This window comes from Amblyomma maculatum, unplaced genomic scaffold (genome assembly GCF_055883805.1).
Source record: "Amblyomma maculatum isolate TAMU_Amacu unplaced genomic scaffold, ASM5588380v1 scaffold_42, whole genome shotgun sequence".
Classification (NCBI taxonomy): domain Eukaryota; kingdom Metazoa; phylum Arthropoda; class Arachnida; order Ixodida; family Ixodidae; genus Amblyomma; species Amblyomma maculatum.
This window is the reverse complement of record NW_028146767.1, coordinates 218,681-244,229: the sequence shown is the minus strand read 5'-3', so window position 1 is coordinate 244,229 and position 25,549 is coordinate 218,681. Positions and strand designations below refer to the sequence as shown.

At 43.8% G+C, this 25,549-nt stretch overlaps 1 protein-coding gene and 1 pseudogene across 1 annotated transcript; one reads left to right on the top strand and one right to left on the bottom strand.

Moving 5' to 3' along the window:
- Positions 1-1,310: 1,310 nt before the first annotated feature.
- Positions 1,311-16,245, bottom strand: LOC146170805 (uncharacterized; annotated as a pseudogene).
- A 400-nt stretch (positions 16,246-16,645) lies between these two features.
- Positions 16,646-25,324, top strand: LOC146170804 (uncharacterized). Its single transcript, XM_084586773.1, has 5 exons — positions 16,646-16,669; positions 17,436-17,715; positions 18,586-19,071; positions 20,337-21,106; positions 25,286-25,324. The coding sequence occupies exons 1-5, from the start codon at positions 16,646-16,648 to the stop codon at positions 25,322-25,324; spliced, it is 1,599 nt and encodes a 532-aa protein (XP_084442899.1).
- The last annotated feature ends 225 nt before the right edge of the window (positions 25,325-25,549 follow it).

Genomic DNA, 25,549 nt, shown 5'->3' with positions numbered 1-25,549 from the left:
TTAAGTAGAACTCTCTTGGTTAGCCTCCACGTTTCAGCCCCATAGGTGAGTACAGGCAAGATGCAACTGTTGTACACTTTCCTCTTGAGCGATACCGGTAAGCTGCTAGTCATAATCTGCGAGTGCTTGCCAAATGCGCTCCATCCCAATCTTATTCTTCTTGATATTTCCTTTTCATGGTCTGGATCTGCGGTTACTACCTGTCCTAAGTAGACATATTCGCCTACTATTTCCAGTATTTCGCTACCTAATGTAAACTGCTGTTCCTTCCCGAGGCTGTTGAACATTACCTTAGTCTTCTGCATATTGATTTTCAAGCCTACCATTCTACTTTTTCTGTCTAGGTCATCAATCATTATTTGCAGTTCATCCCCCGAGTTGCTTAGCAAGGCAATGTCATCAGCAAATCGCAGATTACTGAGGTATTCTCCATCTACCCTTATCCCTAACTGCTCCCATTCCAAGTCTCTAAATACTTCCTCTAAACAAGCTGTGAATAGTACTGGGGAGATTGTGTCTCCTTGCCTAACACCTTTCTTTATGGGAATTTTATTGCTTTCTTTATGTAGAACTATGGTTGCTGTGCAGCCACTATATATATCTTCCAGCACTTTCACGTACGGCTCGTCTACCCCCTGATTTCGCAATGCCTGCATCACCGCCGAGGTTTCAACTGAGTCAAATGCTTTTTCGTAATCAATGAATGCTATGTATAAGGGCTGGTTATATTCCGAGCATTTTTCTATCACCTGATTGATGGTATGGATATGATCGATAGTAGAGTACCGTTTCCGAAACCCTGCTTGATCCTTTGCTTGATTGCAGTCTAAGGTTGTCCTGATTCTATTGGCGATTACCTTAGTAAATACCTTATACGTAACAGACAGTAAGCTGATTGGTCTGTAATTTTTAAGGTCCTTAGAGTCCCCTTTCTTGTGAATGAGGATAATGTTTGCATTCTTCCATGCTTCCGGTACCGTCGATGACACCAGGCACTGCGTATACAGGGTGGCCAGTTTTTCTAGCACGATATCCCCCCCTTCCTTCAGCAAATCTGTAGGTATCTGATCCTCTCCAGCTGATTTCCCCCTTTTCATAGTTTCTAGTGCTTTCTTGACCTCGTCCTTCGTCACTGGTGGCGGTAATAGAGTACCGTTTCCGAAACCCTGCTTGATCCTTTGCTTGATTGCAGTCTAAGGTTGTCCTAATTCTATTAGCGATTAACTATTCTATTAGCGATCGAAAGCCATACTTGCACGATAAAAAAAATTATTACAGCGCCCATTGGCAGTTGCAGCCGCTGGGAGCTATTACATGTGGGTCCCCTTCCGCTTCATGTCACCCAGCTTCTGTGAGAGGTGCTTCCGCACCTACTTCAGCCTCTTGCTTTTGTCCTCGCCTTCCACGTCGCCCATGTAGACGTGGAAAAGTGCTGCACAGAAGAACAAAAGACATGGCACATTAGAACATAACTTTGTGAGCAACTAGTTGGAAGAGTGATAAAGGCAAACTTTATCTGTCATGTAAAGGTGAGAAATAATCCATGTTTTCGCATTACCTGTGCAAATGATATCAAAATGGGCACTGAGGCTCATATCCAGTACACATGAAAATCAGCTCAAGCTTGTTTTGCTTATTTTTTCAAGCATTAAAATGACACCAAAGAGGTACGCTGAGAATGCTATTCTTAATTCAAGAATACAGAACAGCACAGGTGAGGGAGGCTCAGCATTACCTTCAAATGAAGCGTGATTCAGTGACCAGCTTAGTCCACACACGACCTGAACCCGTCTTTCATGCAATGCAGCACAGGGTCAAAAGGTGCTACTGAATGCCTTCTTTTGAAAAAAAGGTCACATAGCCGGAGAGTCTGTGCCCGCAAAATGCTATTTATACCCACAAGAGGGCCGCCGCCCTCCGGTAAGGCTTATACCCTCAACTAGGTAGCTGGCAAATCGAGCAAACAAAAAACATAACCCAAAGGAAGATTCTCAATAATTAGTAGCTGTCAAAATATTTCATAACATATGCTGGACAAATTAAAAGGTGTACCCCATAACCATCAAAACGCATGCGCAGTCTTTATATACATATCGCACATCCCAGGCTAACACAGAAAGGATATACTGGTGCCACTGGCAGGAAACATACTGCACCCAAATATCCACAAGACATGTGCTCACACGCTTTGTGCAAACCTGATGTTATCGCCAACCTATAATGCAAGAAACGACGAGATCGTAACCGTTTACATTAGCTCCTGCTGAATTTCACGATTTATGCAAGTGCAACATGCCCTTTATCAACTTGGAATAAAAAGGTGCCTTTCAAGAGCTTTACTTCTGAATATACTCTGAAAATACATACCGCAGCAAACCCACAAAATACAGAGCACCCAGCTGTCTTATGCGGAGCACTGAACTTACATCCTAGTTATGCAGCAAATCCACCAATCTTTTCTATGTACGGGTGTACCTATCCACTTTGTTTCCTTAAGAGATGCACTGAGTAAAATTCAGGACATTCATCTCTGCCTTTTAGGGCATGACATGACAGCCTTCATGCTTCCTGTCTTGGCTTCCCTTGCATATCCTCATTTGCTTATGTGCTTTCCAACTCATCAAATCACTAATTCATTAATCTGTACCTCTGCTATTCCAGAAAAACTCAACATACAGCAGCAAGCTAAAAGATAATGTATTGAGAAACAAAGCTGGTACTGAGAAACAAAGCTCTATCTGAACCAAGCCTTGCAAATGTGCCTGTGTAGCCTAGGAGTTTGATTCCCATCTTAAAGGAGCTACATGAGTTGGCTCCCTATGCCAACTCAGCCATGCCATGTGGTCTTGTAATGCTACACAATTTATCGATAAATCAGTGCCCAGCCATGCCACCTGCAAGAGGTGTGCTCCGATTTTTTATTCACAATGACAGCGCTGGATTTTCTGCACAACAGTACTGTTGCTTTAAAAAGTCTGCATGAGTCAGTTGTTCAATGCTTGACTGCATAGAGTCTAACCATATGACACCAAACAGTTACATGCATCAGCATTGTTGCAGCCCCAATCTCAAGCTTTGCTTCAATTGCAGACGCCTTTTTATCCTTTAGACATTACTGAAAGCAAATAGAAAAACTCACCTTTTAGTGCCGAGACCTTTTCTGGTGAAAGGGCAGGCTTCACTTCTGTCTTGCCAAGTGACCTCGACTTGTTTGACAGTACCCCAGTGACGCCGCGGCTCCTCATTTGGTCTGGCGTCCAGTAGAGGTGAGCCGCAGCACGACAGAACATTGAGTCAGTCGGCAATTTGAGAAGTACGTCCCACGCACTCCGGTCAATCCATGCATTTGCGCCTGCATACACCTGCAGCGAATTCCCAGAATTTTACATCGGTGCACTAATAGAACTCACATTTCAAGTCCAAATGTTGAGGAACTGTAGAGAAAGCACAAATACATGCATACATACATTTTGCTTTGCAGTAAGCAGTATCTTAAATCATGACAATATTCAGAAAGGTGCAATAGTAGTATACTTTTTTTTTTTTAGTAACACAGAAATTTGAGCTAGTTGGTTCCTCTTCGATAGTTTATCGGTGCTGCGACAGGGGACGAGGAACAAGAAGAGACAAGACAAGTGCTCGGGGCGAGCACTTGTCTTGTCGTCTCTTCTTGTTCCTCGTCCCCTTACGCAGCGCCGGTAAAATATCGAAGTAGTATACTTGCTCTTGCTCTTTTCCATGTTCTCTATACACCGTGGTGCACTGGCTTCAAGTGCATGCTTTTTAGAGGCCAGTTTAGCTCTGAAACAATCCCAATCACGCAATCTACTCCTGGAACTACAGCAGTTTTGATTGATAAACACTTCATTGGTGAGGTACAGAGGCGAAGAGGCAACCACAGCCATGGTAACTGATTCACGAGGCAAACTCATATACGGACTAACTATACGAACCAAATGCATCCGCACAGCGGAAGAGGTGGCAATAGCCCTAGCAATCTCTGAAGCAAACCGAAGACAACACAGTTACTGGATAGTCTCGAACTTGTAAGCTGCCTGTCGAGCCTACCAAAACAACAGGATTAATCACATAGCAAACCACAACTACTACTGGTCGACAAAGAGTCTCTAAGAATGCCTGGCTGAGAAGCACTTGGTTGCCGAGTGGTAGGTGCTAACATTACGATGCAAGGATTGCAATTTCTTGGCTGTATGAAAAAGGTAGTTAAGCAATTTGCTGAAAATCAGAATGGCAGTAGCAAAGGTGGTCGACAATCGGGGGTTGTGAGTGCACTGGCATGAACGGTGGTTGAGAAAGATAAACTCAGATTTCTAAAACAGGAAAGAGAGGAAAAAGGTGCAGTGTTTGGAAGTGATTTCATGAGGTTTAGGGTAGGTTATAAGGTATGCTGCACATGTGAACTCCAGAGACAGACAAACAGCAAAGTGATTTTTTTGGTAAAAGATGTGAAGGCCGGGAAATTGGGCTAGCTGGGAGGCAAGAGGGCATAGCCAGACAGAACAGAGTAAGGGAGGGAACGCTCTTCATGGAGTGCCCCAAGAGAGTTCATAGAGGTAGGACAAATGGGTATTTACTTGCAAGTGAGCCACTCAGAGAGGAAGAAAATGAGGTACAGTACAAGCTGGAGCCACAAGCAGTAAAGTTCTGAAAAAAAAAAGAAAAAAAAAGGATATGCCAAACCTCCTTGAAGGTCTTGCAGATATCTACGGTTATCAGTGATCACAGCATCTACTTGAGTATGGGAAGGTAAAAGAAAGGTGTTCTGGAAAAGCAGGGACATGTCCTGAGAAGCTGATGAGCAAATGAGAAAAAAAGTCATCTTGAGAAAATGAGAAATGCGAATCTAAGCCATCTGCTCAAGAGTCTTACCAAAGCATGCCAGTGAGATATGGAGGTTTTAAAGGGAAGGAGGTTTGCCTGGTTAAGAATCGTAGTATTGATGCATGACAGGGTGCCGGTGTCTCGGGTTTCACTGAAATAGGAACAAAAATCTTCAGGTGTGGTCAAGGTGGTTGCCGAATATAGCGTATGTAATGCTGTCCTCACCGAGAGCGGAACAGATAGCATTAGCAATCAGGGCCACTTCGAGCTCCCACAGAGTGAAAGGGCAGTCTAGATCTAGATTAGGTTCACGCGTGTAGGCCAGACAGAAAACAGAACAGTAGATAGAAGGCAATTACCTTCCCATCGTCTCGGGTAGAACCTATAATGCTGTCTTGCTCACCAGCCCTGTCGAACTCGCAGCTGCCGTCTTCAGCTTCGATGTCCTCATCACCTGAGGATTTTTGTGCAAGATAAAAGAATTTTAGTAAACCTCAGCAGTAAAGTAAATGACAAGGCAAATTGACTACTGTTGCTTGACACACAGGCCATTCACATTCACATTTAACAAATAAGTTGGCCAATGATTATTGTACTCTCTAATGGGAACTTTTATGGTCTGCCCTTTAGATCGACCATGCTTGTCCAACACTTAATTTCAACAAAAAAATATACTGTCATGGAAATGTACCCTGAAGAACATGTCCAAGGTAGCTCATTAAAAAAAGTAGTTTTCAAAAACAATTTCAAAACAAATTTGGTGGATAGGTCAGTTTTCAACAGTTTGCACAACCTTCACTTTGAAGCCTTGCAAAATGGAATTATTTGCACCCAGTTTTCCAGCTATATATATATTGGTACTCCACATACTCCCAATGCGGTAACAGCTATAAAAAAAACAATGAAGCACAGCAGATTTTGAAAACTTTTCAAATTATGAAGGAGAATACAGTGAAAACTTGTTAATTCAAATTTTCGAATAATTTGAACTAAACTACTTGGTCCGGCCAAGAACTATAGACATCTGTGTACAAAAAAGCCTGTTCATTCAAAAGCGAGTCGGTTCTGCTACGGATAATTGAAACTTGCGATTAAATACTTAATTCGAGCCCTGTTAATTTGAAAATACAGACAAATACTGTCAGCGCGGTCCCAGCTAATGCCCATGAATGGCTAGGGGCACCACAGATTACGTGAGAGAACTTTTTTTTTTTCTTTGCGAGAGTCGTTCTTCCTTCCACCCAACAGTCGTCAACGGAAACACATAACGCTGGCTTTGAGCATCGTTCACTTCAAGAGGTGTTTGCTGGTTTCGCGCATTTAAATGATTGATTGTCAGCAGACGGTGCCAGCCCCAATCCAGCTCAGCATGGTAACACGAATGTACTGTTCTGAAAACGAGGCTTGCACAACTGGACAAGCACTTGCACTCTGCCAATCCTCCCCCCCCCCCTTTGCCACTAGTGCTAACATCAAAAGGTAAATACAATATGATGTTACTGCTGGGCCCAATCTTAACACTGCCAAGAAATAAATGCGTTGTGGACCATGATAGCGCTAAACGGAGGGATGCGCTAACGACTAACGCCTTTTTTTTTCAAATTCTTAGGCATAAATTGGGGATGGGAGAATTCATTATGCGAGTGGGTTCGTTATGCAGATAAATATGGTAAATTTACCATAATGCAAATGGTTCTTGTCTGTCTTTTTGAGGCCATTTGATAATTTGAACATCGGATAATCCAAACTTTTTTCCTAGTCCCGCGAAGTTTGAATTAGTGGGCTATTACCGCATCTCGAAAAATATAAAACTCAAAACTAGCAACTTCGTAATATGATTATAGGTCCTTTTGGTAATATCCACACTAAATTTTGACTGCCTGGCAAGCCTAGCTCAAGTTTATGGGTGCATGTTCATTTGCAAGCAATACACAAGTTGTAAATTGTGAACGTTCACAAAAGTGGCCTATCTTTAATTTCTTGGAACGTGTTCAATCATGAGCTTTTGCATGTTGTGTTACTTTTGTATTTCAGGGCATAAAATAATGGATATGACCCTGTTAGCAGTATTGCTCCTACAGATAGGCAGCTGGTTGGAAAGACAGAGTCCAAATTTTAAGCAACCAAAAAGTCGGTGAATAGAAAAGAACACCATTTGTTTTTGCACTAACAGGTTTGTAATCATATCTGCCCCTAAAAAGACTCAGCAATGTTTAATTACCTTCATCTGGGCTTTGCCATGACTTCCTGAATCTGCCATGCACACTTGATAGATCTGGCACAAATAATATTAAGAACTTGTCACTGCACGAATAAACTGAAGAATTGAAGAACTATTCACAGACTGAATGGTCACTTCAGTTGGGCATAAGCTTTCTACCTGCCGCTCTGGCCATAGCAGCAATTCTGTTAATAAAGATATAGGCAAGAAACAAAAGGGCGTTCTGAAGTATCATTTCTGAAAGCTGGAAAGAAATTGAAGAAGGCCTTTCTTTTCTACAGGACTTTCAAAATTTGAAACACATCTTGTTCGCAATCAAGGGTATTTTCCAACATGGAGACTTATCTGGCACTCCAAAATCAGTATGAAACTCGCCAGCTCAAAAAAAACTAGACTTCGGACAGCACAGGCTGGTATGTGGACACGCCAGATCGGCTATGATTTTTATGGCCTGCTGCCACTACTAAGACGCACTCTTCAACAGGAGTGCACAGTCATTACAAATAGTAGACTTCCCTATCTCAAGCCAAACCATCATGGCAGTGGAAAATCTGCACATACTAAGTGCCATGCTTTCTTTCCCCAAGAAATCTTGCCACAAGAATGTATTATCTATATGGATGCTGCCATGCTAGCTGTAGATGCAACTCAACACATATACACAGCCTGGTTCAACCAAACTATTCGTGCACAGGACTACCAACATCACACCACCAACTTTCTGTTCCAGAGTATGCAAGCCAAACTGCAAGTGGTATCTCAATTCAGCCCTGATGCATGATAATGGTACATTCAAGCATTATCATCTATACAGACTTGCAAGTAACAAACCGAACCAGTTCCAATGTACACTACAGCACTCACGCCACTTTCTAAGACTATGATTTCCTGGGTCTCCGCAGATTCTAATCTGCCAGGCAACAAGGAAGGTCTATCGACTAGCACGTGCATATCTACTCTTCATGCTAGCCAAGAGCTAGCTCCTGCTTATAGACAAACAATATGCTGCCAAGCTCCTCGAGAAGCCGACCTTATATTTCAGCGCAAAATAAATTGCACTCGCTGCTCTGGCACCTTGCAGCCACAGCAACCCCTTTCACCTGACTTCTCACTTAAGCAGACCATTACATTTTGCAATATCAAAATGGTGATGCCGCTGACTCCACATCACCACCACCCCTTGCTACACCAGGGCTGACTTAGAACACCTGCTCTGGGACTACCCCAGATGCACGCTCTCCAGCAACGCACCCTGAACACTGTACCACTGGGACTTCGGCCAACCTCTCTCTGGTTCTGGGCACGTTCCTCTCTCCCTTACCAAACCAACTCGCTCCACAGCAGTGTCTGTAGGACGCAATACTATAAAATAAACATTTAAAATCAGTCATGCTCCCAGTATTTCTGTCAACCTTGCCAGAGGCCTCTTTAAAATGAGCTTCCTGAGATTGAGCCTGCCAGACTGTAATAGAGAAAGTGAACGCCTAAGAGGGCTTGACTAATGCGTGGTGAATGCATGTAACAGTAATGACAATGCACATATTGCTTGGACCAGAGTTTCCTGCTTACAATGTTTGCTTGTCCAAGCCAGGATATTAGTAACAAGCCCTTAATTAGCCCGGCAATAGCGATCAAACACTGCATAACAAGATTGCTCACCAAACATGTCTTGGCCATTGTTGCTGGCCACTGCATCAGTGCATGGCAATACCGGATGCACTGATGTCATTACTGCAGGCAGTGACGGCACTTCTGGATGCACTGCTGGCATCACTGCCTGCAGTGATGGCACTGCTGGAAGTATTGCTGGCATCACTGTAGGCACTACTGGAGGCTGTGCTGTAAAATTGATACCCTGATTACACATTCACACACAAACGTGTACATTTAAACATAAATCCTTAAACTAGGACATGCGTTTTCTGCACTGTGTCTACACATCTTTTACGGCTATAAATTCAACAATAGGTTTACACATTCTGTCCCTAGGCCACACAGACATGCTCTTACGGCATGGTTAAAGCAATGCTTTATACCTGCGTCGCGCCTGGTAACTTGGGCAACATATATGACATTCTTCCTCCCTAGCGTGCTCTCGTGGATAATGGCAAGACAGCAAATAATTAACATCTACCATCTACCAAGATAAATTATGACTAACTAGTGTTTTTACATGTCATGCTAGGTTTATCCACATTACACCTCCGCAACTGTTTTCCTTTTTCCAGCGTTTAAGCAATGTATTTTGAGTGAAAGCAGCACTATTACTAGAAACTGGCATGACTAGAAACTGCTTACCTGAATGATGTGGGACATTGTGAGTGGCTGCAGTCTTGGTCAAGGTGGCAGGTATCGCAGTCCGTTCTGCAACATTGATATGTTTAAACCTTCAGATCAAACATTCATATGAGATCTGTAAAAAGCAAATGGTGTCTATATGTATGTCACGAAATCGGCGCGCCTTTTTATTAAGGCAGCGTGACACCGCATTAAAGGTTCGACGTCTTTCAAGAAACGGCTTCCTCCCAACGCGAGGAGAGCGCGTAGCCTTGTACGCATCGGTGTCACCCTCTTTCTCATCACTCGGCGATGACGGTGACTCAACCGGCCAGAATGTGCTCATCCTATCTAGATTTTCTGACGACGCATAGTCAATGACGACACGGGGCTCGACGGGAGGAAAAGTGAACGCTTCAACAAGCAAAGTTAAGTGTGTGCGTGCAAGCCTCGGCATGCTGGAACAGACAGACGCGGCGCGCCCTATTAATGGAGGTCACGTCGCTTGAGTCAATCAGTCAGTGTGTGAACTAGTATTATGACGTGTTCGCAAGTGCTTCTCCTCAACTTCCGGGAATCACCCGCTGCTGGCGAGCCCAGACCTGCAATGGAGAGGCACTCGTCTTGCATGACGGCCACATCGTGACTCTCAAGGCGTCGGACTGCAACAGCGCCCGGTGAACAATTTGGTGTTTGTTTATTTGACTCTCTCGTGTATTCTGTATTGTAAAGCCTTTGTGTTATTAATACCTCTTTAGCTGCATGCTTAGCGTTGTTTTCTGCGAACCTATCGTCTGTGCATTTTTAGTGTTCATGTGTAATCCTCTGTATTGCCTCTTGCAGTATATAACGTTTTGTTACTTCTGACTCTGACCCTTACTCTGGCTTGAACCAGCGAAAGCTGGGCACCAAACGGCCACCCCCTTCTGTCACTACAAGGTACTTAAATTCCGGCTGACCTTGCCACGCAAGTCGAGGGCATCTCCTTTACGACCGGGACAGCTACCTCCACTCACTCTAAGGGTGTCTGGGAGTGTGCGCACCATTAAGGACGCATCGTTAATAATATCTACCACATACTAATTTAATAAATCTTTTTGGAACGAAAGGCATGAAGTTAATGAGGCAAACATAGCTGTTAATATGAAAAGCAAGAATTTATCAAAAGAGTCTATTCTTTCTAATGAGCTACAGGCCTTGTTGAACTTCCTAGGCTACCTGCATTGCACAAAATTTTGCAATAGTCTTACACAAAGCATCTGAACTCTTAAGAAATTTGCTATGTAATTGGCCTTTACTGAAAAAAATATATATATTTCAAGCTTATTAGAAAAAAATCATGCTATAAGCAAGACCATTTGCTAAAGCAGTATTGATAAACTTAACCATGCACTTTCCTCACCTAGATCCCGCAGGTCATCATGCCTGGCTGCAGGAGTAGCTGGTGGTGCTGGGAGCATTGCTGTAAAAGTGACACATTTACATTCACTTTCATGCATCATAAATTACATTTGGATAGGACCCCTAAGAGGCAAGGTATCCACACTGACATTGAGATACACACAGAATAATTTGGAGCGCTACCCAGGTAGCCGCTTGGTGGCGAAACATGGTAATGCAATCAACAGTCAAACCTAGATTACAGCTGTGCTGCTCCTACTTGGGAAATGCTAGGGGCCTTCTCGGCATTGCAGAAGTGAGGGGTATGAGATGACATAACTCATGCTGCACTGCGTTTACAGCGAGTCACATTTTGGCTCGCGGACTGTGGCAAGTATGCAGCCTTCTCAGTAACGATGCTGTGCAAGTTCAGCAATCATGCCCCAAGACTCATTCAGTGTTAGTTACGCAAGCTTCATTACCCCTCACTTCCCTGTGTAACACCGAGAAATGGTAGTCTAGGTCTGCTAGGGAATGAGGCTTGAGGCTCACTTGTTAAGGAGGCCACGCATACACAGATTGTGGCTGTATTTGTCTGCCGGTGGCCACCTGTGTGGTGCTCTGAACAAATTTGTGAGTGCCTGTACAGGCCAACAACGCTAACACAGGGGCCAGTACGTTGATCATATTTGGAGACTTGCGCAATTCTAGTTGAGTTGCCCAAGGGGGAAGATAAAACACAACACACGACACAAGCGCTACACTTCTATCCATTCCATTGTGTAATCCTGCAAATCTGTACAGGCCATTTCATCAATTAAATTAAGACAATAAAGGTGCCGTTTTAAGCACTACTGCTACCCAGCCACTGTACTATACCAGATAAGCAAAACAAACAGGATTCCAGATGTGTTCGTAAAGTTCACTTGCCTTTCTTTTTCTGAGCCCGTTCAGGAGGTGCTGCACTAACATGCACATCCATCGATGCTGCATATATCACCCTGCTTTCTGAAATTTTGACGTAAAAGGTCATGTTAGATGCTATGCATCTCAAAGGCAACATTTAGCACCACATTATAATATTCAACTTTGTTCTTTTCATAAAAAGACAAAGACCTCTCCCATTATCTATCGATCCTGCCTCGAGTTTGAACATGCCACTGCAGTCCCATTTTCCTTCACAATGTGCTTTAATGGGAAGTTAACTCCAGAACTCCAACTTATGTTGTCAGCATTATTAATACTAATACGTTTTCTCCCAGTACTCTTAAAGCATCCCATTATCTGCTTGCCAGCTGACTTGTCCATGCTTGCATGCAACCAGATTATACACTCACCAGATGAAAAAATTTTCTGTATTAGGCTCTTCTGCAGCTCAATGTTGAGTTGGCGAAGTTCTTTTACTTTGGTTTTTAATCCTTCACACTCAGCTGTGCAGCTGCTAGGTCCATTAGCAGCAGCATCCTTCTCTGCGAGCCGTTGCTTAATTATTCCTAGCTCTTTGTGCAGTGTGCGCACCTCTTCTTCTAAGGCTGCACATCTGCACTTGGAGGTTTCCTCTTGTATGTCGTCCTCCATTGAATCCACAAGCTCCATCTCATGCTTCCGCTGCACCTCCTTGCGGAGCTTTTTAGTTGACTGTGCTACCTGCAATCATAATTGATCAGGAGTGCCCACATGCAGCTTAGAAATTCCATTGGAATGTATTCACATATTCCTGAGTTGGCTTCTTGAAAAAAAAACTGAAACCACCATGAGCCATAAGTATCTGTTGTGAACAAGTCATGATCTCATTCCATTTGTCATGCATGCATACCTTGAGCTAAATACAGCTTACATATGCCTCATAGAACAACCTAAGCAGCGAGTGCGACACTGCATCTACCATGGTACGGCATCTAGTGCTCCCTTCCTTTTCATTGATTTTTGGAAAGGGCTCATATCACTTAGGGTTATGCAGTTTATGAACAAAGTGTCATTTTAACTACTATTATAGCCAATAATTGTGAAAAAAAGTGTTTTTCCAATAATGTCTAATATCAGCACTGCATTAGCTGGAGCACGGCCACTGGCAACAAGCAGTTTCAGGCAGCTGTTCTTGCCATTAAAAAATTATGGTATCTAGAAAATTGCATCCTGTGCCAGAGACAACATAGGACTTGCTATATTTGTCTACCTAAATATTGGCCCCATCTTTGTGCACTGCAAAAACCAGTGCAATGAAACAGTAGTAATCAGCCCAACTAGAAACAATTCTTTTCCTCAGTATTTCTGAAATGGGGGTCCGTGAAGAAATTGTCTGGGTCCGAGGTACCCATGCCCACAAAACAAAGAAAAAGGCTGCGTGAGAGCTCTAGCCTGGCTAGACAGTTTTGCAGGGTTAGTAGCTTTGACTCAATTTTGAATGAAGCGCTCTCACATAACTGTGGCACCACTCTGCATAAAATTGCAAGCCCCCCCCCCCCCCCCTTCCCCTTCCTCTTCCTTTCTGGGAAATATACTGTACCTAACCCACAACTTTGAAAAAATCCCCAGAGTTGACCTTTCAGCATTTTAAAGATCAACAAATAAAGTCCGATTTAATAAGGGGGCCTGAATGTGCAGTAAAATTTGAATATGAACACCTGTGAATGCAAAACGAATAAACACAAGGGAAGACCTGCATTATGCCCCTAAGTATCAACTGTCATCTTTTAATAAACTACAACAATCTCATAATCTAACCATGACATAATGATAGCTTTCACAGTTAAAGGCTAACTATACTCAACACTCTCGTTATAAAAGGCTGGTCAAGCCTATAATCTACCTCTATCAACACCTTGCTCAACACCTTTGGTTTTGCATGCACTGACATGCCAAAGAATTGACAAAAAAAGAAAAACAATTCCAAACTGTGCTTGCCAGTGTTGCACCTGCATCTCTAGCAATCGGGTTGATCAAATATAAGAGCTCACAAACTCGTGTCTTCAGTTTAGATAAAAGCATGATGATGTCACATATGTTGGGAGGATTAATGTCGACCGATAAATAATTGCCCTTTGTGGCAGATGATAGATACCTATTACAAAATAAAAGGAGGACATCTTGTACAATGACAGCTTATAAGGCCAAAATGCTCATACTTTAAACCAATTTTTTATACAGCAGGCTGATGTTTTCACACTTCTTAGAAAGTGCCACATCTTGTGAAAAAGAATCACTTTAATAGTAGAGATATGTCATTTTTCCCCATTTAAGAAGCAGATCTGACATCTGTGCTTAGAGCTCACATCATACCTTTGCATCTGCATCCATCCCATCCCCCTTACTGCCACCATTTGGTCTCCAGCAACATAGACAGGACACTGGCATGGTAAGAAGAGTGCTGCTGTTTTGCAATCTAGCATTAGGATATGAAACAATTTGCAGTAAACAAGGTGCAGTTACCAACATTTTCCTTTTCTCTGCTCGTCCTCTTCATACTGCTGGGTAGTACTGCCCTTCTGCGGCGTTTCTCTGCATGGTTCGCCATTTCCTCTTCCGTTTCTGCAATAGCAGAAAGGTGGTTTAGGTAACCAAAGCAGGGCGATCAGCTACTGGAATTTCTTTCAAAACAGCTATGGCAAGAGGCACAACTTGGGGCTGCCACAGTCAACTTGACCTCGAATAGGCCAGCACGGTGTGCAGTGGTCTGCAATTGTGGTGCACGGAGTAGGGCCACGAAGTGCCCCCAACAGAGCTTGTGTGTAGTGCCACCTTATGTATGAAAGCTTCATGGCAAGCAGTGTAGCTAGCAAGGCATCGTTCATAATGAAGTAATAATGAAGTAATTACTCATTAATATCCAACAATGTGCAGCCACATGACTAGTACAAAGGACACCTTTCCAGCTTCCATACAAAAATTGCAAAATCTCTCCTGGTTCAAGGGTTGAACTTGTGACCATGCTTAACTGGGCCATCACTACTATTCGAGTTTACCAGGACAGCTAGCACAAGGTAAGGACGATCAAATTGGTCAACTCGTGGCAAATTGGTCAATTTGCTCTTGCCCTACCATATGCTATCCATTCTGCTTAGCTCAGTAAGTAGAGTGACTGCCCCAGTCAGGTAGTGCAAGTTCAAACGCTGAACCAGATTGCACTTCCCTTCTAATATTTTAGAATGTTTCTGTGAAAGCTGTATACTTTTCCCTTGTAGCTGTAATGGCTGCACTTGTGTCAATACTAATGAATAAGTACTCTCTTACCGCAAATGTTTAACTTGGGGAACTCCCCTAAACATTGGAATGGCCATTCAGGATCTACAATCAATTTGGAGTGTTTCAATGGGGAATAGCTTTCACACTTGCTGACATGAATTTCCACCTCAAACGCAAAAGTAACAAGCCCTCAAGGCTCTATTGCCAAATCCAAATTATATGAATTTAAAATACCTGAAAACCTGAAGGCAATAGAGGCAGTGTATGTGTGCCTGCGAAACACAAAAATACACTTATCTAGAAGTGTTTAAGCGTACGGATATGACGTCAGCAGTTACTAAGCAAAGGTTACAATCGGTAGTTTTCTGTGTGTTCAAGAACTCTTCATCCCACAGTCGGCACTAAAATGCCAAAGCCAATGGTCTAGCTCAGATAATGTATGTATTCATGTCACAGGTTGGTATGTGCACTGACTCATGAGTCCACATGTAGTTGAGTGTAAGTTCGAATGAGTTGATATCACTGTAGTGGTTACTGTAAATGTGAATGGGCATGAGAGCAAGTGGTCATGAGTATAATTAAGTGAATTGCCCTATATGGTGCCGACCATATGCTTCAAGTTACACATGTGCTGGAAAAAACTAATACATGGAATTCACAGGCAACAGCATTGTCAAGAATGATATGACATGAGCCGTGGTATATATAGCTTTATAGATATGTTGCCCTACATGCACGAGTACACATTTTGCAAATAGAAGATTGCAGAATTTGCACTGTGTTACAGAATTCGAAGTCCACCCGCGGTTTGGTATTGCTGGCTAATTAGTCTTTCTTTAACGCCAGATTGTTTACTGAAGTTCATATAGGCAATACATGCGTACGCATGCAGTTTTGATCAGGTTCATATATGAGCTATTCCGCTGCAGCTAGCTCGATCACTTCCCAATCTCAGCTATGTGTGTACACGCGACAGTATCAAGTGTGCCCCAATGGAAATCTCTCGACGGCACATATGCACAATTACGAGACGAACTGCACAGTTTGTATAAAAGAAAATAAGGGATCTATCCACTCGCGCGCAACACCCAGGTTACTTCACATGCGATGAAATGCACCGTGAGTCGTGCATCACATCGGCTGTGCACGTCACTTCACCAGAGCTCACTATGGCAACCTAAATTGTACAAGTCATAATGCGCGCGCGCGGTAAATAATGTTTACGTATAACACTTACCGGTCAGATGCAGAATTCTCGCGTCGTAATAGCCTCCTTGGGTGGTGTCGTTACCATGCCAGTAGGTAGGCCTGATAGGTATTTGCCGCATCAAAATCGGCCACATTGTTCGGAGAAAAGTGCTCGATATCAGTATGCTGAACAACAGCTACCGTTAAGTCACACCGGTATTCGACTAAACAATACATGTCGATCTTGATGATGGCCTTAAAGCGTGTAGAAACACCGAAAGCAGTACAAGCGAAGAAACAAACAAAGACGGGCAGAGCGAGCAGCGAGCGACGAAGAGCGGGCAGAGGACTCAGAGAAGCGAACACGCCCATCATAGTGCCGTTAGCTCCGTTAGAGGCAGAGCTGGGCGGGGCCGGTGTGGTGCATTCCCGTTGTGCAGCGCGCGCTAGCAGACGACGCTGTTAACACAGCAATACGTGCTTCCCTCCTGCAATGATCAATAGCAAGACTCTACGAATAAAAAAAAAATGCGTGCGGTCGGCCTTATTATCCCGATGGCCTGTTTCATCCCGCGGGCTGTAAGTGAGCCGCGCGCTGGTCATGCTGAGACACTCGGCGCACGCAGCGCACGTTCCACTGGTGTGCGCGCGTCATCGTGTCTGACGCCACTTCCTATGCTCCAGCGCAGAGGAAGTGTTTCATGTGTCTCAGCCGAAGACACCGAACCAACCTAACTTCCTTCATACTTCCGTTGGCTTCTTTTATCCTTCCGTTAGCCAAACACCGCATCGATCCTTTTGTCCTCTTGCGATATTTCTAGCTGCTGAGGATAGCCTTTTCATTCTCAGTGGAACCGTGTCTACGGTAAAAGTGCGCGAAAGGTTGGCGCTCTGTACGCGGTGAACGTGCTTTATTTTGCGATGACAGGAAAGCGGCGACAGCGTTACAGGCGCTATCTCGAACCGGGAACAAGTGTTGAAGTCCCTAGACAGACTGTCGCCAATGCAAGCAAAAGAGCCAAAAAGACTTCAGCTGTTGTTCAGGTAGGTGTGCTTTATCCTGTTAATGATGTAAGATCTCAGCAAGATTTTTTTTTTCCTTGGAGTTACAATTTAAACACAATTGGCATCGCAATTACTGCAGAGGCGCCGATTTAATATATAAGCGGGCACAGTGAGGCCGCCACCCTTACAAATGTCCCAATTTTAGAACCAGGTTGCAGTTTATTTTTCTGGGCAATAAAATCCATGAAATGTGTGGTTGCTGTAATTCGCTGCAAAGAATGGAAATTGCAATGCTTACGGAGAAAACGGCAAGCTGCATTATGTTTATTTTCATTTGCAGGACAACCAGCATGCAGGTACAGATGAATCCGCAAGTGTTCATGCAGAGGAGGCGCTGGTTCATGTCACTGAAGGCTCAAGTCCAAGTAGTACAGAGGCAACACAAGGTGATGCTGAAATGCAGCCTGCGTATGCAGATGACACTGCCGACTCTGACAGTAGTGACCATGAGTCTCAAGCACACTACAACTCTGACGAAGAGTCTGCGGCATGCAAGGCCAATGAAAGCATGGAACAGGATGATGAGAATGTTGAAGATGAAGCTGAACAGCAAGACTTTTGTAATGATTTCGACACCTACATTGGGAACCTTTCAAAGGAAACATTGCCGCATCAGCCAACTACTAAAGCACAAGCACTGCTGTTGATTTTGTCTTACATTGTCATGGCAGGGCTTACTTGGTCGCAAGTAAAAGGTCTTCTCATACTTTTGAATCCCTCTTTGAAAAAGAAGTTGTGCCACCTACCCCGTATATGCTGAGAAAGTTATGGAAAGACAAAAAAAAGGCACTGAGGCTACACTTATTCTGTCAGCGCTGCCATGAGTATCATGGAAGCACTCATGAAATGTCCAGCAGCAGAGAGGTCACTTGTGACAACTGTCACATCAAAACTACTGTAAAAAATTTAATAGGAGTTGGAAGCTTCTTTGTGATTTTCGACCTCAAGCAACAGTTATCAGATTTGATCAGGCGTTCTTGCTCAGTTCTTTTTCAAAATCTTCAGAATTTGTCTACAGTTATCCGGGAGCCCTCCCTCTCTCTCTCTCCCTCTGGGAGGGCTCCCGGATAACTGTAGACAAATTCTGAAGAGGGCTATGGATTCAGAGGGCTATGGAACGAAAAATGGTAGGGGTAACATTAAGAGATAGAAAGCGTGCAGAGTGGGTCAGAGAAATAACTCAAGTTACCGACATTCTAGTGGAAATTAAGAAGAAGAAATGGACATGGGCAGGACATGTAGGGCGAAGAGAGGATAACCGATGGTCGCTGAGGGTAACAAACTGGATTCCAAGGGAAGGAAAGCGTAGCAGGGGGCGGCAGAAAGTTAGGTGGGCGGATGAGATTAAGAAGTTCGCAGGGGTCAAGTGGATGCAGCTAGCACAGAACCGGGTTAAGTGGAGAAATATGGGAGAGGCCTTCGCCCTGCAGTGGGTATAATCAGGCTGATGATGATGATGATGATGATCCGGGAGCCAGGAATATACAGAGATATTACTGATGGTGACCTGTACAGGAGTATTCGCCGTCAACTCAGCATGACATGGAGTGACATCACTCTTACTTTCAACACTGATGGAGCACCTGTTTTTGAGTCATCAAAAAGCTCCATCTGGCCCATTCAAGTGATGGTGAATGAGCTTCCCTTCGAGCTTCGGTGGCGAAATGTGACTCTCACGGGACTTTGGTTCGCAAAGGAACATCCACCAATGCACATTTTTATGCTGAAGTTTGTTGAGGAACTGCAAAATATTGGCACAATTGTGTGGTCCCATACAGGCACCATCGTAAAGTCTTCAGTCCATGCGATTCTGTGCTGTGTGGATTCACCGGCAAGGGCATCCATCCTCAACATGAAACAATTTAATTGTTATTATGGGTGCAGCTGGTCCCTTGAGGAAGGTACATGTGTCGATGGTAAGTTTCATTCATTATTATACTTCATAAGGGCGTTTCATTTCCAATGGGTCCACAGTAATAACAACAATTTGGTGTCATAATGACACTATGAAGCTGCAAACTTATTGGTAAGCAAAAGCAACACAGCAATAAACACTGATATACCAAATAAACCAACCCAATGTATGCCTGCCTACTAACTGTTATGTACATATAAGTGAAGGAAGTTTATTTTAATTGCATGCTTTTTGAACATAATCAGATGGTGAGGATGAAATCGACGGTTGAAGAGTCAAAATGCACTGCTATATTTCAGGAGTGAAAATTGTAATTTTGCTGTAAAAGAACTGCAGACTGGGCTAGTTGGTGTTGCTTCATAATGGTGGTTTAACAGCGCAGAACAGACACAGACCAAGAAAGAGACAAGCACACGAACCAGCACTAATTTTGCTGCCATTTTCCGAACACTTGTAAAGATTGGAGCCGTGCCTGCTGAAGGATGAACATTTATTGCTACCTTTCTGTGAGGAAGTAGCAGTCTGCTTAAAATGACCATTAGCCATGCAGTTTCATGTCTTGGTTTTGGTAGTACAACTGGCTGTACCTGGCATGGCACTCTGCTTCCATCAGAGCGGACAAAATTCTCGCATAGTATTCCAAAGTGCAGCTCTCATGGGCCTGTTGCTGTGTTGTGTTGATGGTGAGGGGATAATAGTCACAGTGCATGCGGAGGAAACCACAGGAGTAGGGCACAATGTTAGCATGGGAAAAAAATCGGGGCATTGCATCAGTAGGCAAGAGCAGTGGCGACTCCTAGTTCCCTTGTGTGCAGCCAAAGCCATGACTCAGCATTTGTCTATAGCATTTATGGTTTGAACACAACACTTGAACTCAAATATCACATTGTAGAGAAGCATAGTCATTGACTAGTTTTTTTTTTATTACCTTTATCTTTATTGTGCTACTCTGGGATGTTTTAACAATTTTAGTGACAGGTTCTGTGTTAAAAGTTTTTAGTTTAGGGGAAGCCATAGAATGTGCATTTGTGTTACTTTGTTGAACGGCAGTTTTTGATATTTGACCATACGAAACCATCCAGAGGCAATAAAATTTTAGCTTGCAATCTGGCCTCATGCTTAGCTTAAAATTTTACTTTTGTAACCCCAAAATCTTCAATGGTGGCCTACTTTGTATCATGAGGAATGCTGCATGGCGGTTAGTGCAGACTTGGGTTGTATCTGACTGTAGTAGATGGTAATGTAGCATGTTTTCAATTTTTACAGGCACAGTCAAGTACCTTTACAATGGCCAGCTAGCCTGTGAACGCACGCATAGGGGTGTGCTTCAAGCAATGCGAAATGCATCACAGTCTGAAGACATCTTTGAAGGCTTCAAGGGGCCATCCCCAGTATTTAAACTGAAAGGCCTTGACCTCGTATGGGGTCTACCTCCAGACTATATGCACTGTGTACTGGAGGGCGTTACAAAACAGCTGGCTGACCTGTGGCTGTCAGTTACAGGATCACAGTTCTACATCGGGCGACACGTCAGACTTTTGGACTCTAGACTGCATGCCATTAAGCCTCCCATAACCTATTCTAGAACCGGACGACCCCTCTCGGAGCGTGCATATTGGAAGGCAACTGAGTGGCGGTACTGGCTCTTGTTTTATAGTGTCCCTTGCCTATCAGGGCTCCTTCCTCGGGCCTACCTTGTGCATTTTGGACTCCTTGTGAAGGCAGTGTTTTTGTTGCTGAAGGACACTGTGAGTGAAAGTGACATTTGTGCAGCTGAAAAATTATTGTTCTCGTTTGTGCAACAGATGGCTCGGCTGTACAGTCAAACAGCGATGACGTTCAATGTTCACGAGCTGCTACATCTGCCTAAGGCAATGCGCATGTTTGGCCCACTGTGGGGCACATCAACTTTTCATTTTGCGGATGGAGTTGGCCGTGCACTGCGGCTTGTGTCAGCAGCCAAGCTTGTTCCTATTCAGGTGGCTGAACGATGCATTATGCATCAAACATCAAGCATATCGAAATTTGGAAAGCCAGTTGGAACTTCCTGCTCAATTTGGCTTGCGCCAAGAAAAATATTGGGGCTCAGTGTAAAAGGACCTAGCAGACATGTGCTCTCGGTATACCGCATTCTATTTCTTTTTCTGAACACCTTGGAAATATTTTCAACTTAAAATTTGGCTGTATACCACAAATGTCAAGGTACTTTCGTGCTCAAATTGGCAGCATTATTGTGCACAGCTCAGATTATTCGACACCAAAGAAGACCTGCTCATGCTATGTCAAAATGATAGATGGGTTTTATTGTTGTATACTTGGAATTTATGTAATCGGAGGCTCTGTGTATTTACACACTCAAAGATTACTTGCCACACCACTAGTGTTTGATGTGCCTCATATTGTGCAATGTCAACATCCACCTGCTGCTCAAAATAATTCTCTGTATTGTTCTGATGATGTGGCTGTGCAGTGTGTGTTTTTTTATGTGGATAATGTTTCGTACTTGTGTGAGGTGCCTAATCAGAAAGAAAGGGACTGATACTGGAGTAATGCATATTTTGTTTATTTTATGGGGTTTGCTGTGCCAAAGTGACCTGGGCTATCAGGTGTGAAAGAAGTGAACAAGGGTTCAACAGGGTGTTGACAAGTTCCCTTGTCGAAACTCGAAACATGGCATGGCTTGTCAACTGAAGCTCCCCATCAATCTGTGTTCATTTCTGTTTTGTACTGTATAGCCATCTTCCTCTTGTTCTACCTTGAGATATGAGAGACGTTTAGTTTGGTTTGTGGGGTTTAACGTCCCAAAGCGACTCAGGCTATGAGAGACGACGTAGTGGAGGGCTCAGGAAATTTCGACCACCTGGGATTCGTTAGCATGCCCTGACATCGCACAGCACACAGGCACCTTGCTTTTTCACCTCCATCGAAAAGCGGCCATTTCGGCCGGGCCCGCATCCTTGGGCACAGTAGTTGAGCACCCTAACTACTGCACCACCACGCCGGGATAAGATATGAAAGACATTGTAGTTGTGGGCTGCAGACATTTTCGACCAAATGGGAATTTGTAACATGTGCTGGCATTGCACAATTCATGAGTTCAAATAATGTAAAAATGCTGTTGTGCCCATAGGCTGACATGAAATTCTCTGACGAAACTTAAATGACATGCCTTTTTGCATTCTCATAGGATGATTATGCTTTTCTCTTGTTTCTTTAGTGTTTGAAATGTTTGCTGCATTTAGTATAATACTAGTTGTAGTAGTAGTATAAAACATTTATTTGGGCTACATAAGTTAAGTGGTGAGGTGTGAGGTTGGTCGTGTCCTCAGTCCAGGACTCCGCTGACTGCTGCCGCTGCCCAAGCTCTCGCTAGCAAGATTCTTTGTGTCGCTAGGTCAGAGCTATACAGGGCCACCTCCTAATCTGCCCACGTTGGGTTTTCTTTGCGAGGTATGGCTTGGTTTTCTTGGCAAGCCCATACCATATGGTAAAGGTCTGCTTTCTGGCCGCAAAATGTGCATTCAAGTGACAAAGTACCCGGACTAATTTTGTGCAGTCTAGCTGGGCTATTTTAGGACGTTTGTAAATTCCTTAGGTGACACTCCTGATTTATCGAGTCCTTTAGCAGGTGCTGGGCATGTTTGGCTCGCTAAGTGGACATGTTGCAGTATTTTGATATGTGGTCATGTGGGTGGAGTGATGAGGGATCTCGTGAGACGAGTGCTCGGGCTGTGGCATGTGCACACTCGTTTCCCTGTACCCCTTGTTGACCAGGCACCCATATTAACTAATACTTTGTCTCAGGCCTGGTGTTTGGCTCGAGATAGAATTTCACAGGCCATGGGAGCAACCTGGCCTTACATGTGGTTTCTGTAGGTTGCTTTGGAGTCTGTGACGATGTATATAGAATTGGTATGTTTTGCAGCTAATGCAATCACTATCTGCTCCATTTGTGTGACGTCTGAATTTCTAGCCGTCGGCCCCACTGCCGTATGACCTAGACAAATGACGGCTGGTGTTGTGATGCCTTCGCAGGGATCCGCAGCATTCACAAGCATTCACATTTGTCCTTAGAGTAGTTCGTATCCATCGTCCCAGCTCATGCTTTGCGTCGTGCCTCGTGATATTAGGGATGAATATTGTGTGGTAGGGGCATGGTGTGGAGTTTTTCCCTCCATTCATATGGTATGTCCTGTCTCTACTGCATGGTACAAAGAAGGCTAGTGCTGAGCTGTTCAAGTACTTGCAGTCCAGTGGCGGTACCAGAGAGACGGAATGTTTGCGTTACAAGATGAGTTTGTTGATGGTATTGTCCACGCAAAGTTTAAGTATCCGGTCGCTAGATGCAGTGAGAGGTAGCCCTAGTCCGCCCACTTGTAGGCCATGTAAAGTATAGTGTCGAGTTACTTGAGGTCGTTCTTTCGTAGCTTGAGGTATGGAGTTACGCGTAGGTTATGCGGCTGATGACAAAGGCCTGGATTAGTTCAGCATGTCGTGTACCATTCTTCTTGGTTGTAATATGTGAGATCATTCTGCTGGTTTGTTCACATGTTGTCCGAAGCTTAGCGATACTGTCACGTTGATCCCTTTGTTGCTAATGTACAGGCTGACGATGTGAATGGTGTCTGCTTAAGGAATGGGTGTATCGTGGATCGTAATTTGGATCGGTTCGTTGCTGCCACGGGGGTGCATGACTAGATGTTTTGACTTAAGTAAAAAAAATGAACAAGTGAAAAAGAACAGCAGGTAATTCCGCAGTCGGTGACACAGTTTTGCACAGTGTTGATGGCTTTCTGGAGGGCATCCTCGACCTGTGCCACATTACCTCTTGGTGCCAGATGGTGATGTCATCTGCATGCAGGGCATGGTGTATGCCTTCTATGGCGTTGAGTCGGTCCGGTACATGCAAAAGGGCCAGGTTAAAAAGAAGCGGCGAGAGCACTGCCTTTTGGGGTGTGTCCTTAGTGTCCATGTGGATATGAATGAGGTTGTATCTTGGATCTTGTATATTTGACTATTTTCCTGGAATTCCTTCACTTAGTTGTAGGTGCAGACTCCAGAGTGCATGCTTTGAAGGTTGTCCAAGATTTTGGAGTGTCTGACATTGCGGAATGATCCTTTTAGGTCGAGTGCCAATATGGTGCGAAAGCCTCGTTTACGGGCTGAGTCAACGACCTCATGTTTGAGTTGCAGGGGGGACATCTTGAGTTGATAGGTGGCTTCGGAAACCAAACATACTGTGGTGCAGTAAGTTGTCTTCAAAGTAGCTAGGGAAGCGGAGCTGTACTGCTTTCTCCATTAGTTTGCCCATGCACGATGTGAGGGATATCGGGCGGAGATTAAAGATTATGATTTCCTTCTCCTGTTTGGGTATGAAGCTCACGTCTGCGGTTTTCCATTCATGCGATAGCGTCCTGCAATGCATAGTATGCATTACATATTGTCATAATTTGTTTTTATTTTTTTATGTTTATTTCAGCCATTTATTACACCTTCTGCTTTGTTGTTGTGGTCCAACATATGTAATAAATCAGATTGCTGTATGTGACAACCTCAAACTGACATTTCTTTATGCTGTGTATGCTACAGGGGTGTAGCATACACAGCATAAAGTGTATGCTGTGTATGCTACAGGAAAGCTGTGAAATAAATTCTTGCCTTTACCCCTACAGTGATACAACTAAATGCCGGAGCAAATGCCTCTTAACGGAGGTCTACCAGCCTGTCAGTGATGACTAGTTGTCGTGACAATATAGTTAATACTTTTTTTGAATTGTTTAGATATAGTGATGCACATATCACAGGCTGGAAAGTAAGTGCAAAAATATCCACCACGGATTAACCCAGCATCATGAAAATTGGTGGTTGGGGACCTCCTTCAACAGACATGTATTACTTTTTTATTCAAAGTGCCTTAAACGCTGCTCTTCTGAATATTCAGTAAGGAAGTAGCAACATCATATGTATACAATTCCAAGTAAACATCAGCCCTATTTTCAGCTGGATTATTGAACTAGAAATTACGTCCAGCTGCTGTGTCTGGTTCTTGTTTCCAGCTGGGAAATTTTGCACATCCAGATGGACTCCTGTCCTCTGTAGCATGAAAACAGCACACTAGAAATTCAGCTGTAAAACTGTTTTTCCGCCTGAAATAAGTGCCCTTGACAAAAGTCTGCCGATTGTCATTTTTATTTTTGATTTGGTGTTGTGTCCAGTGCTGGATTGAGATGAAGACTAAGGAGGCTGCAGCCTAGAGCCTCGTCTCCAAGGTTAAGAGGAGGGGGCCCATTTATTCTGACCTCCTTCATATATGTGAAAAAAACAGAGTGAGGAGATGGGCCTCGGCATAATCTGATTCTATTTAGCTTTTGGGGATACCTTGTCGAGCTGCAAAAACTAGTTCCCCACCATATGAGAGGTTTCTTTCTTCTGACGTGATCTACACTTGCTTGAGAAGGGCTTTTAATGGTTTTCTTTAA